Source organism: Atractosteus spatula, chromosome 23 (assembly GCF_055471065.1).
Source record: "Atractosteus spatula isolate fAtrSpa1 chromosome 23, fAtrSpa1.hap1, whole genome shotgun sequence".
In the NCBI taxonomy this organism is placed as follows: Eukaryota; Metazoa; Chordata; class Actinopteri; order Semionotiformes; family Lepisosteidae; genus Atractosteus; species Atractosteus spatula.
In genome coordinates, this window is record NC_142728.1 from 13,670,663 (window position 1) to 13,684,768 (window position 14,106).

Below are 14,106 nucleotides of genomic sequence, written 5' to 3' on the forward strand. Positions count from 1 at the left end.
AGACATTCCCCTTCCTTTTCAAGTGACTGCCGCAAGGTGCTTGAGGGCAAAACAAAAAAAAAGGCTCACTCTTCACTCTTGAGTTCCAAGCACGTGAACATTGATCAGATTTAGAAAAGCCTGTGCCTGGGTGTAGAGCTGTATTTCTTTCCTCAAAGACTGCCCAACTCAAAGAATAGCTAGGAGTTAGTGTTAGATGTAATGCCAATTCAGAAAGCGGTATGAGAATCATCATATCTCATAAGGATGGCTACAAAACAGAAAATGACAATGAACCGGACGATCCGTCTTCTGATCCATGAAGAAGCGATCAAGAAAACTGAGCCACTATCCGTTCCGTTCCTTCACAGAGGGCCTTTGACTTTGAAATGCAAGGAGCTGGACAGAGCTGATGACGCCTGACAGCTGCAGCGGACACCACAAGGTGGAAGAGCTTACTTTTTCTCAAGTTGCGTTTCATCTTTTTAATCAGGTCCTTATCGTCCAGCGGACCGTCTTCATACGGCCGTTTCAGTCCCGTTCCTGAAAAAAGACAAAACGCGTAAAGAGAAGCAGCCGACGTCAAGAACAGCCCCCTCCTGCTCGTTGGCAGTTTCCGTTCATTTCATTCACCACACGACATTCGAACGAACTTGAACATACCTTCTTTGTCTGACCAAGAATATTTCTGGGAAGGTTTACTTGAAGGAAGTGGATCCATGTCTAGTACCTTATAAATCTGTCCAAAGGCTAAAAGCCGTAGTGCGTGCTGTAAAAACGTAATGAGAAAGTACCGTGAGAAACGCAGACCTTCAAAATGTGCCCAGTGTTTTCACTAAACAGACAGTAACCGTTAAACACCATGCAGTAAGTGTATTTTGAAGACTTCACATCTGATTAATGTCTGGAGGCTTAAAATGCACTAAACCTGTACTGTGATACCAAAGAAAACTGATCTATTGGCCAGGGCCTACAATTCTGAACCCAACATCCGGGAAAAGTTCCACAATTTGGAAAGAGGAAAAAAAAATAAGAACAAAAACAAGTTTTCCTTCTCCTCCTAGAAAAGCAACAGCTTGTAAAAATGAAGACGACGCTGCACGCGAACACCCCATTTATTTTTCTGAACTGCCTACGAGCCTACAAGAGGTTTCCGAATCCACGCTTTTGTTAATTATTCACCCAGGAACTGAATATACAATAAAACAAACCCTCAGCCTCCCCCCACCATGAGGCAACATGACACTATTTCTGGTTTCCGAAAATTTGTATTTTCAGGAGGGGGTAATTTGCTCCAGCCTCCTACAATCCTTTGTGTAAAGTAGTGCCTCCTGCCGCTATCAGGTCTCAAACGCATGAGGAAAACAACCCATGTGGACGTGATATCATCGTTTCTTCAGACTGACTGATTAAAATTTGATTTCTCTGACTCAGCCTTGATTTCTCGTTTCACATCAAAATGGCACATCGTCTGAACACTTCCCAAACACAAGAAACGCAGGATGAAAAAGCACACAAAGTGCACAAAAGTGTTTTTCTATGAACAGTAAAACTGTCCATCTGATCATTACAGTGGCTGAAAATCTAGTAAAATGTAAAAAAAAAATAGTTTGACATTCATTACCTGAGAGACCAATAAAAAACATATCAGCTAAATTCTGTTGATGATGGGATTTTTTTTTAGTTTTTTGTGATAAGTTTAATGCAGCCATTGAAACCACAGGAAAGCCTCTTTCACACAGTCCCTCAGTGTCATTATTCCAGGAAGAAAAATGTTACTTGGAAATGCATTACGCTATGTCAAGGACAGACCCATCTGGGTAAGCATCACCTCAGGAACGCCTCCTATCCTGACATACTGGGATTAATTAATGGCTGCCCTGCCTTAAGATGCAAATAACTAATAACGGGCAGAACAGCACTACATACTTACAATTCACGCAAGCAAAACCTATACTGTAGCCACAAAACATGCTAATCTTTATTACAATCCATCACAATCACAATTACAGTCCATCACAATCTTAAACAACACAACCTCTATACATGTATAGATTTATGACATCATGCTAACTTGCCGGGCAACTAATACATATATTTTTAAATGACATTTCTGCTGTGAAATTGACTAGGATTACAATTATCGTGAAATCCTGGAGTAGAAAAAAACTCCAAGCTTCTGTTGTCAAAAGACAATTTGAAGTCAACACTGAAAGAAAACAGGCTTACTAGTATTTCCTCGAGAAGAAGAGGTTCGTTAACTGTGGCTTTACTTGGCATTATATGCAGGTATAATCAAAGAAGATATAGTAGGCAGATTTTTTATTAAAGCAAACTGAAATGAATAATTCTTGACTGTTAAAGTACAGCACTTTAAAACTTGCATCGTATCAGATCTTAAATGTTTTCCTCATACAGTATTCACCAGATTTGCTCATACCCCAGTTAAAATAGGAATCAAAACCTGAGACCCATAAAAAGTCAAATAAACAGCAGTACAAGAAGAGAATGCATGGAAAGCAGTAGTAGCATCATCATGGGTAAGGTCAGAGAGCCAGACAAAATGCCCATTAGTAAGACATTTAAGGCTCCTGGAATAGTTACCACCCTGCCAGAAGTTGGATGCAAGAATATCTTGCAACTAAAGGTCGTGAGACAAGTGATTTGGGAACCAACCGCAAATCCAAAGGCAACAGCTGGACATCTCCAATACACCGTGGCATCTTCAAGACACAAAGTTTTGACAACGACCACTCGATCGGGCCTGCATGAATGTGGCACTCATACGTGAGCTGCAGGGAAGAAGCGTCTTCTGAGGGCAAGCCAATGAATGTGCTGGACTACTCATGTTGAGAGTGTTTGCTCCAAAGTTCAGCAGCCCTTGTATTTCTTGCGAAGACTGTTTGGGGTGCGACAGGAAATAATGCTTCTCTTCTACCATACTGTAGTCGAGAGCATTATCAGATATGGTATAACAGTGTGGTTTGGTAATTTATCAGTTCAATTGAGATCTCAAATTACCCGTCTCATCCAAACAGCTTTGAAGGCCATGGCAGTGAAACAGCACCTCTCCCTGCAGACAATCTTTGAAAAGGCCATAATCAAACAGGCAGGAAAAAGGATATCAGATCCTTCCCACATCCTCAACTCTGAATGTCAACTCTTTCCTCCTGGCAAACGTTTTAGGGTTCACAAATGTAAGTCAAACAGATACAAACGTTCCTGTGTTCCACTATCCATTAAACCTGTCAATGCAAATGGCAAGGATAAACAGTTTTTTACCTTTACAATCCACTTGTGTGCAATATGTTTTGTAATGTGTTATAAATGTTATATGTTATGTGTTATACATATGCAATAGAGGGAGGTGCAATATTTTTTGGAGTGTGCGCATTATATTTAAATGTACAGAATTTCCCTCAGGGGACAATCCTGTGAAATACTGTAGGGGTCTATTATGGAGTTGCTTTGCATCAACAGGTCCTGGCCTCTTTGTTATGATATGGGAAATCTTGAACTCCAACATGCATCACAGCATTTTGGATAGATTTCCGTTTTCAAGAAAGCTCTTGCCCAACGGAAAATTGACATTCCAACATGAAAACGATCCAAAGAGTATACGAAAACGACAAACAAATGGTTAACTGCACACGAAAAAAATGTTCGGTCCTTGCCGTCTCAAGATCCAGACCTTAATCCCACCGAACATTTGTGAGTCTAACGAAAGATGGCTGAACGACAATTCTACATGGAGAGATGTGCATAAATTTCCTCTCTGAAGTGCCAGATCCTCATAGCACACTACAGGAGGTATGTAGTCTGTGGAATTCGTGCCAGAGGAGGATTAACAAAATACTACGGAACTGTAAAGAAAAGTGACCCTCGTGTTTTCTGGACTGGACTAATGAATTATGACAAACAAGATTTTGTCCAATGTTATTAAGATTGCTCAATAACATTTTTAAAATTCAAGCAGGAAACATTATCCAGTCTGCAAAATATTTAACGGTTACTGTTCCTATTTTATCAGGGGTATGAATACATTTGGAGGGCAGCTGTGAAATAATGTAATACAGTATTGTGATTGCTCAAAACAATTTTAACGGGGCAACTAATTGCCCCAAAATCCCAAAACGCTACACTCCATCTGAAAGCAAACCACAACCTAAAATAGAGGCACTCATTCCTTAATTTCTGGAATTACGTCATGTAATTGCATTACATGAATGAATGGGAAGGCCACAAAAAGAATTAGATGTCAAATGTGTTTTGTAAACAGTGGACTAAACCAGTTTGGGTTAAGTACTAATAGAGGCTGATAAACCTCTAAGGGCACAGAAAACAAGAAAGCTAACAATTAGAAAGCCTTGTTTTTCTCATTCGATCTTGCAAATCACATTGCTTTTTCTTTGTGTGGTTTGACTCGGTATAAACACTCACCTGCAGCACAAAGTCAACATTCTCCCTCTGCTTCCTAGACCAGCCCAGTACTTAAGTCCCTTTTTTAACACAAGCTTTTTATTTAACACTGCAGTTACATATCAGCTTCCATGAAAACTACCTTATATTGTATCAAAATGCTGAGGCCAGGCGCCTCCATCTCCAAACCTTTAATCTCAGCAAGAGAACGAAGCCTTGCTGTCTGTTCCAGACTGCAGCCAGCTCTCAAGAAACACATCTAGTCCAGTTCACCTTGCTTGATGGCAGCATTATTATTACACAGCATCAATTATTGTCAGTGAGGCACCTTGATCCAGGCAAAAATTGATTTTCAACAGCTGTGTTATGTAGTTTTAAACATGATGCTTAAAATAGATCTACAAACACTGAATCGATATGCATTCCCATGATCTGCAATCCGGAGGCCATCTTTGTGTTTTTGGTAGGGTTCTCCAACCTAGGATGGGGGTGGAAGTCATTCTGAAGGTGTTAATGACCACCACACTGCCGTGTAAATTAATTCAGACCTAATGCGAAATGCACACTTGCTCGGATGGCAACGCTGCATTTTGAAAGAGTTCTCAAGTCAGTAACTCCTTTAATCTTAAACAGCTAGGTGAGATCAGCTTCGCTCTTCTGTAAATACCATGGCAGATGGATTAGGCTGCTAAGCTACGGCCCCAACAGCTTGATCATACCTGAGCGCTGTGTGTGATGTCTTCTCCCTGCTGCTCTGTCATATTAGATAGCGTATTTGTGGGTTCTTTTTCACACGGGTCATGTAAACCTGGTCCACCTGAAAACAAAAGACAAAACATATGAATAAAAATAAAGCTTTCAAACTTAAGAGTTAAGGTTAGGAATACAAGTACATACAGTGTATATATAAATGTATTTTGGCCGATTTCAGATTTAAATCAAAAGCTAAGAAAGGGTATTTCCAAAACAAGACAAGCACTAATCTGCTGGGCCTACCAAGCACATGAAATCCCCCAATAGGAAAAAACACTAACAGCCACTAAAAAAGGAATGATCTCAGACCACCAGAAACACAACTGTGACAAGATGGCAATGCCATGATGAAGTACACAAGGCAGACCTTGCATGTCTTACAGGACGTGTCCTTGAGGGATCCTTAGGTGGTGACAGAAAGGATTTGTCTGAAAAGACATGGCCTGTGTGTGCGAGTGGTCCACAACTCCACAGAGCAGTCTGGACACGTACCAAACTGCTAGGCAGCAAAAGTGCGAGCGAGGACAACGCTGGGTTGCTGCCTTTTTGTCGAATCAACCAGCAAGGACTGCCAATTTCTTTTTTTTTATTACGACCCATCTGGAAATGCCAATTGTGTCCAAGCATCACATGTGCTCGTTGTGTCTCTGTACTCATGCAGGGATCAGGAAGCAGAGAGACACACTCTACTGACACACCTGCCCATCATCTTTGATAGAGTGATGCACAGGAGGAACAGTGACATGAAAGGAGTGGATTATTTCTCTAGGAATGGAAATATTCTGGAAACTAAGAAACATGATGTTTCTAAGTCTGGAAGGATTCAAGACTGCTAATTAGGTTTTCATCACTATACCATGTTTAATAAAAAAAGAGAAAGCAAAACAAAGACGTGTCCATTGATACAACAGTCTAAACAGTGTGTTTCAAATTTAGTACAGTGGAAACCTGATTAGTGCTTAATGGACCCCTGGAACCCAAACCATCTACAATCTGATTATATGCGTGATGAGATGTATCACTTATTATTTAAAAAAAAACATCCAGGGCAGGCAGGATGAAAACCGCTCAGCTTTTTCAAGTCACCAGAAACAAGTTATACATTTTTAATCATTTGTTTTAAAGGATTTTTCAAATCGGAAAATATCACTTCATGTTTCAGCTTGCTGCTGCGACCCAGCTCTCTGTAGGGTCAGCAGGGGGCTAATGAGGAAAGACGTGATTCACCGACGTATATTTTTGACAAGGACACAAAAAATTAAGGCGGCTTCATTTGGACTTTTGGAGTTTAGAAGCCTTCTTCGTCATTTACCAACCTTCGCTTAACAGGCTGTAAGCATTACCTAGCGTTTACACATCTTCCCTGAGGAATCGCATACAAGACAGGATACCAGGTTGTTACTGGCGAGAAAATAGCTGACCATTCCCTACTGATATCGCCACCAGCCATATCACTCTGCAATTCACAACTGGCAGCCCACTGAAGCTAAGCAGGTGTGAGCCTAGTCAGTACCTGGATGGTAGACCTCCTGGGAAAAACTAAGGTTGCTGCTGGAAGAGGTCACCCTGCGGTCCATGTGGGTCTTAATGCCCCAGTATAGCGACGGGGACACTATACTGTAAAACGGGCACCGTCCTTCGGATGAGATGTAAAACCAAGGTCCTGACTCTCTGTGGTCATTAAAAATCCCAGGGCGTTTCTCAAAAAGAGTAGGGGTGTAACCCCGACGTCCTGGCCAAAATTGCCATTGGCCCTTATCAATCATGGCCTCCTAATAACCCCCATCTATGAACTGGCTTCATTACTCTGCTCTCCTCCCCACTGATAGCTGATGTGTGGGGAGCGTTCTGGCGCACTATGGCTGCCGTCGCATCATCCAGGTGGGGCTGCACACTGGTGGGGGTGGAGGGGGGTCCCCATTACCTGTAAAGCGCTTTGAGTGGAGTGTCCAGAAAAGCGCTATATAAGTGTAAGCAATTATCACTCCCATACCCCCTCAATGAGAGTCCTCACTAGTCATCTATCCAGCAGAACTTTTAGATTTCAAAACCCATGACCTTATATTGCTGAGCCACTGACTGTTGTGAAAGGAAACCAGCCAGTAATACATTTTCCTGGTTCTCCGAGAAAGCTAATGCCTGCAGATGAGCAGCTGAGACTGGCAATGATTTCGGAATGTACCGAGAGAGAACTAATATTTTATATGACCAGCTGTCTGGCTGGGTGAGCACATCTGTCCTGCGGCCACCCAAACACAGATCCCACAAAAAGCCAGCAGAGTCATGGAGATGACTCGCGGCAAGGATTTACTGAGCAGTTCTGACCAGATGCATCACATCATCCCTCCCTCCAGTCCTGATCCCAAGAAAGCTACCTGGGAGCAGAATTCCAGAGGCCAGACACTCCATCACACGACGAAGGGCTTCCCCAGCTCCCAGTGGCCTATTGCACGTTGCTATGGCCTTTTCACAGATCAGCTCAAGGGGCTGGGGAAACAAAAGTTGACACCGAAGCAAAGATATGAGCATTTAACATCCAAGCTCTGGCAAAACAAAAGAGTTTCATAACACCCACTCTAGAACCTCCAATTATTTATTCTTTTGAACCCGCCCTCCCACTGCTCACAAACATGGATGAACTCTACAATCTTTATTCCCAAACTCTGGAGGACCCTGCGCACCCTCCTCCAGAACACCCACTGTCAGGGTCTTCCACCATTTTGCACACTACGAGCCACACAGCATCTGCAGCAGAGTGACCTTCGAATGGAAGGGCAATACTGTTCTAACTGGGAAAACTGCAAGCTCTTAGGCACCCAGCTTGTGATGTGATGTGATGCGCCCCTTCCTGCTCACTAGTCACTATAATGTCTAATGTAATGCGATGTACAAGTGAATAAGTACAGGTTGTGTAGCAGAGATTTAATTGCAGAAATGTTCAAACGTGATCTGCATGCAGAGTTAACAAGTTCTATTTATCGGTAAAACCACCTCGAAATCAATTGTCTACTGGATTAGTAGAGATGTATTCACCAGCCTGCTTCTTTACCGTGTAATAGAGCCACTTCAAGTTATTAGACATTTTGTTGCCTCTGAATCGCAGAATATGGCTCTGCGCACAACCGGAAACCTGTCTAATTTGTGATGTAAATTCGAGGTTACTGAAGTGCACTCATCATTGCTGATTATTTCTAACCCCAAAATATAAAAACAGCGTTGCAGTTCCCCTTTAAGAATGACTGCTTGGACTGGTTTGGCCAGTGAGGAGTCCATTGCTGAGTATTTCTAACCCTCAATTATAATCAACCACTCAGTAGGAGTTTATTACCATGAATCCCAACATGTAAGTGATCTTGAGTCACAGTGCTAGATGCAACTCTTCTCTCTAAATGAAATTTAGTCACCCTATCGCAGTTAGTCCCCAAACCCTGCGCCACACAGTGTTGTCAGAGAGGGCTGCATTCCATTAACCCGTTCTCTAGCTGCATGAGAATTCGATGTTGTTTGTGCATTTTCTGGGGAGTTAAGTTACCACAACAGTTTCATGTTTCTACTTGTCCTAACCAAGACAAAAGGGCTCCCAAACTGTCAAACCATACCAACAAGAGGGGACAAGTGACTGCCTCTTGTTTTTAATCTCTTAGGTCCTTATGTTTAATAATTAAGCAAACCTGCTTAATAGTGTTGCCTTACATGTTCTTTTCTTAAATAACAAATTAATATCATTCAATCGCTTCTATTGGAAAAGCAGGCAGTTTGTAACAGATCTTTTCTCCTAGGATTTCATGACCCTTATTACCACATGGTTGGGTGGCTTGCTCCATACTCTCACACTCATCTGGATAAAGAAGTGTCTTCCTGTTCTCGGTTTTAAAGGCACTTCTGTGTAGGTTGCACTAGTGACTTTGGTATGTATTTCAGTGTTCATTCAAGAAGTTGACTGGGTTGAATACTTGAACTAGATCCTCCTGTTCCGAGGCTAAAAAGGTTCATTATTCGTTTAAAAATCTTTGGTTTCGGATTCACTCTCGATCCCCCTTCTTCCATCAAAGACGTTGCATCTTCTCCTGTTGGAAAATTAGTTAGTGCCAATTCACGGTTCCAGACTTAACACTCACCCATCCTTTCAACGGCTCCCAGGCTGGTACTCTGCTGCACAAATCACGCAGAATACGAAGGACTATTACACACGATTTTAAGCCGTTAACTCTTGCCTAAAAAAAGACAGAATGAAGGCAAAAGTTGAACTCGAGTCAGGAATAGCATTTTCTGGGAAACGGAACAAGCTCGGACTCGTTATGCATGTTTCAAAGATGCTGCAGGGCCGATTTCATGCAATCAACAGGGAAGGGAAGGAGGCAAAACAGTCAAATAAAGCATATCGGACTGTCTGGGAAAGCAGGTGCAAAGTAAATGGTAATGATTGCTTTTGTAGCCTTATGATAGCTACTAATTTGTTTTACCTGTTTCTGAAACTTTAAGTACAAACAATACAAAGAAGAACAGAGGTGAAATTCGGGTCTTTGGGTTTTACACTTTCATTAAAAAAAGGTCATAAGGCTACAATAACAATAAGGTAAGAACAAATAGCCAACCTGAAACCATTTGGCATGTCGCAGAGACGCCAAGGCCTTAAGACATTTCTGCCTGTCCAGTAAGTCCAGAGGATCTTTCATGGCAACATTTTCGACTGGTAAAAAGAACGGGATAAAAAAAGACAGATACGATTTGACCAAGGGGGGTTTCTGTCACAGTAAAGGAAGAGTGGCAGCATTCTAATAATTAAGACTCCCAGCGATTTGATTTTCGTATTTTTTTTAAAAAATGATTTCTCAAGTGCACAGTGGTTACTATTGTAACAGCCATTAAAAGTAATATGAACATATGCAGCTAAAGTAAAAAAAGCATTCATTTGATATGCAAATCAATGACCACAGCTATGTCTGCACTGGATTATTGAATGTTTATCACTTCACCAGATGTAAAAATAACAGCATCGCGCTTTTTACCCAAGGGGCTAATGAGTGACGACAGAGATGAGCTATATAATCATTTACAGCCATAGTCAGTTACGTTTTTCCGCACAAAAAACCTGCAACAAACACACAACCTGTGTAAACTAAAGATACTGACTCAAGCCATTCTTTAAGCAACGTTATCAACTTAGCATAGATTTAACTTGTCTCCCAACGATGAATTCTAGATCTCTTCCTCACAGAGCATCAGATTAAAAACAAATGAGTCATCTTCCATCTTTTAGAGAAGCACTTCATTTCATGACAAAACTAGTTTATTTTAGAAGCATGTCATTTAGCAAGGGGGATCTTTTAGACTTTTTTAGAGAAAGCGCTTTTGGCCTTTTAATGCTGCTCAAAAAAAATAGGAAACAAAACTTCTTAAAGACGGACAGGATTTTGTGCTCGTGTTACCAAGCGCAGCATTAATCAACGGCAAAGACCATAAGCTAAAAATACGTGCCTAGGATCGCTATCAAGTAGGACACTACAATTAAAATTAAAATTCAATTTCATTGAAAGACATTTTTTAAATTTACCACTGTGTAGTAAAATGGGGCTTTTAAATATTAAATCCATTTCAGATTCAACTAACAGCCAATGTTGAGAAAGCAAATAAACTAATAATCTCTAAAAAAAATAAATTAAAAAAAATAAGAGCGGGACAGAAAACTCTTGAAAATGTACTGAAAGCGACTCGTAAAGGCCACTGTTTTCCGCTTCTTTAGAAAGACATCCACAACACATAACAAATTTGTGAATGTCTCCTCCTTTGGAGTGCTGCTGAGCTGTCTGCTTTAGAAAGCCCCATTAAGTGGAGCCTGTACTCATTAGGCACGTTAACTTTGGGAATAAAAGAAAGAATGGCTTTGATCGCTCCAGGTTAAGTGCTTGGCAGGCTCTGCAGGTTGACACTGGCTTCTGTACGTCCGGTTGTCTTAACAGATGAATAAAGCGCGATGCTGTTATTTTTTTAACCCGCTGGTGTAGCAGATATTTATGTTGTTCTGGTCCAGCATTTTAAGCGTTTCAGTGATCTGTTTCCCAGATGAGCAATCTTATGCTCTGTTTACCAGAGGCAGCAAGCAGACGTGAGGCGAGGAGAACCCCACACAGGGTTTTTCCCTGCGAGGCCTTTTCAGACAAAATGAGATTCCAACAACATAAACATCTGATACAGAGTACACCATTATTTTAGGTCAGGGCAATATTATACACTGCTGCAGATGAGTGGTTAAGAGGCTTTAAAACTCTGAGTTAGACAATGGACAAGGTGACAGACTGCAAAACGGATACTACACAGTTCAGGACACCCAGAAAATCAAATCAATTGAATTAATCTCTGTATGACTGCTGTGCGAACTGTATAAATGTTTTGGAGTACTAAGTACCAACAAGATCACTGGATACTTTACTTAAGAGCACACTTCCACCTCTGTTGTTATTTTTTTTAAAAAGAGAGGCTGATTGCACCCAGAAGAAAAACCAACTTGATAGTTTTGATCTAGACTCTAGTAGTGCACAACCTGTTTTGCAGTCAGTCAGCATTTTGTGCAAGTTCTACAAAAATGGACGAAGAGGAGAACAGAAGAATCAGGCAGTGAAAAAAAGTCAACTTGCACCAAATTCCCTCAAAATCGAACCGGAGGACTATGGTGCCTTCATGCTCTGCACCACTAAAAGCTTCAAAATTGTCTACAGTCCTTTACGGGGAGCGTTTTTATATCAACAATTTAAACAAGTGTCCCAGGAATTCATCACATAGGTTTGAATCTACCACAGGAAAAAGAAAATGTAAATAAATGCCTGGTGAAAACAGCCAGATTTTACAGGGCATGGTGAAAACTGGAAAAATCATGTTAAAACCTGAAAAAGATTTCACAACTTGCAGTACAGTGCTTTTGGAATGGCGGATGTTTATAATTAGCTTCCAGCAAGAGAATGTCATTAGCTATTTTTTGTTGCATTGTTTAAGAGTCCTTTTCTTCTTTTTCCCTAGTCCGTGCTTCTAGAGGGATCTTAAAACATCTAAATGACAAAGCATTCAGCAAACTTGCAGATTCTAAACAGTTACGTACTGGCACGAATTTGTCTAAAAAAAAAAGCACAGACGATAATGCTCTGCAGGGCATGAAGGAGCAAACACCACTCTTATTTGAGAAACGTACAATGATAAAAAAAAACACCACTGAAAGCTGCCTCATTTCATTACCTCTTGCCTTGATTAGTGACCAAAAATAAATAAAAGGAACACCAAGTGTACTACGTGAAATTGTGACATGCCACCTTGAGCAGGTAAAACCTTTTTTTTAAAAAAAAAACTAAACAAAAATGAAACAATCGCAAATTCTTCCAGAATGCACATGCTATAATAGGAAGGCCCAGGATCTGCTCGAATAAGGTGTCGCCAGAATTTCACCAAGTACAGTAAATAGAAAGGAAAGCAAGTAGCCAAGGGACTTGTAGCATATCTAAAAATGGGAGAACAGCCAGTGGGGTCCCATCGTGCCCAGGTGGGCTCAGCTGCCTCCGATCCCATGACAGAGAGTGGCCAGTTGGTCAAAGGTCTGACAGAGTCCAGTAATGCTTGGCAAGCTACCAGGGACAGGCTTTGGAGGCTGAAGCAACAAAATGACTAGTAAGTAAACAGAATTGAGAAAAGAAGTATTAGTCATCTCTCTCCCCCCCCCCGACCTATGGCAATTTTTCTGAGACTTCAACGCTTAGTTTTCAGACCAAGCCCGACGCGGACAAGGCTGTGTTTAGGAATACAAGTGGTGGAGGAGTGTAGGGGGGAGGGTAACAAGCGCTGAACAGTTTTGCCACAGGTTCAGCTGCGCGTTAAGATCACATCCAACAGCCTTTTGCAGTTCTTCAGCCCATATCTGCAGCCCAGCGATTTCCCAATTCAAATACAATTCTCATACCAGAATTAGGAATCATTTTAGGGAGGGGCTGGCTGAATTTTCCCCACTTACCTTAATTTATTTTTATTTGGGCAACGAGTCCGAGCATCTTAACAGCTTTTTAAGTCGCTGCAAGCGGGGCTCTGTCATTACGGTTTCCGAGGCATTAGGCCGACACTTGCTATGCTTGGTTAGAGTGGTCATCTATTCTAGGGGGCAATTACTGGGGGAAGGATGGGAGAGCTGGACCTTTTGGTCTGGATTTGAAGGGGGAGCACGATGCAACGTTTACGTTAATTTCAAACCGCGCACCAAAAGTCGGGCCTTACAGAACTGCTCATGGTCAGACCTGGATAATGAGCTCGGAGAGTCGGAAGACTACATGCTCCATATTTTCAGATCACAGCTTGCCCTTTTCCCCAGCGGGGCCCTGCTCATGATGCTTTATGGGACGCCCCACGCATGACTTGTCTTTCCCACATCCCATCCCACCACCGCATTGAAACCCGAAATACGTCCGGTGACGCGACTGGGAGGCGAAAGCAAAACGCCGGAGCTGCCCTCCTCCGCTAATCCCCCTTCGGCAAGAGCCGGGGGGGATCCCCCCAGCCCCGTGTACCTTCGGCTCTCTTCTCCAGGTCGTCCCTCATCTGAAGGGAGGTGAGAATCACCTTCAGGGTTAGCTTGGGCTCTTTTGTGTTGCAGACCAATATCGCGGCTTCTTCTGCACACTTCCGGACTTCGTAGTGGTCTTCTGTGAGTTTCTGAAAAGCCGAGCACAGCAGGGATGACAACGTCCAGCCTGTGGCGGCAGACTGCATGTTCGGCCACTCGTACGGAGGGAAAGAATGCAGGAAGAAGTGCGGCCTTATCACTCCATCCCATGTTTTTTAAAAGCAAAAAAAATCTGCTCCACTCACATACTACTTATTATTGTTCACTTGCGTATTTCTTTACGAGTCGGGCAGCGGTGGTGATAATCTACACATTTTAATTATCGAAAACTGCTTGCAAAAAACAATGTTTGAAATATT

General features: G+C 42.0%; 1 protein-coding gene across 6 annotated transcripts in view; it reads right to left on the reverse strand.

The window, feature by feature from the left end:
* Window positions 1-14,106, reverse strand: part of strbp (spermatid perinuclear RNA binding protein) — a 97,178-nt gene that overhangs the window by 13,862 nt on the left and 69,210 nt on the right. For all 6 annotated transcript variants that reach the window (XM_088940520.1, XM_088940522.1, XM_088940521.1 and 3 more), the window contains exons 7-13: window positions 13,692-13,836; window positions 9,747-9,841; window positions 9,270-9,365; window positions 7,527-7,638; window positions 5,118-5,215; window positions 643-748; window positions 439-522 (exon numbers count right to left, since the gene is read on the reverse strand). In XM_088940520.1, the coding sequence (XP_088796646.1) occupies window positions 439-522; window positions 643-748; window positions 5,118-5,215; window positions 7,527-7,638; window positions 9,270-9,365; window positions 9,747-9,841; window positions 13,692-13,836 (736 nt within the window). The remainder of the gene's footprint in view (window positions 1-438; window positions 523-642; window positions 749-5,117; window positions 5,216-7,526; window positions 7,639-9,269; window positions 9,366-9,746; window positions 9,842-13,691; window positions 13,837-14,106) is intronic.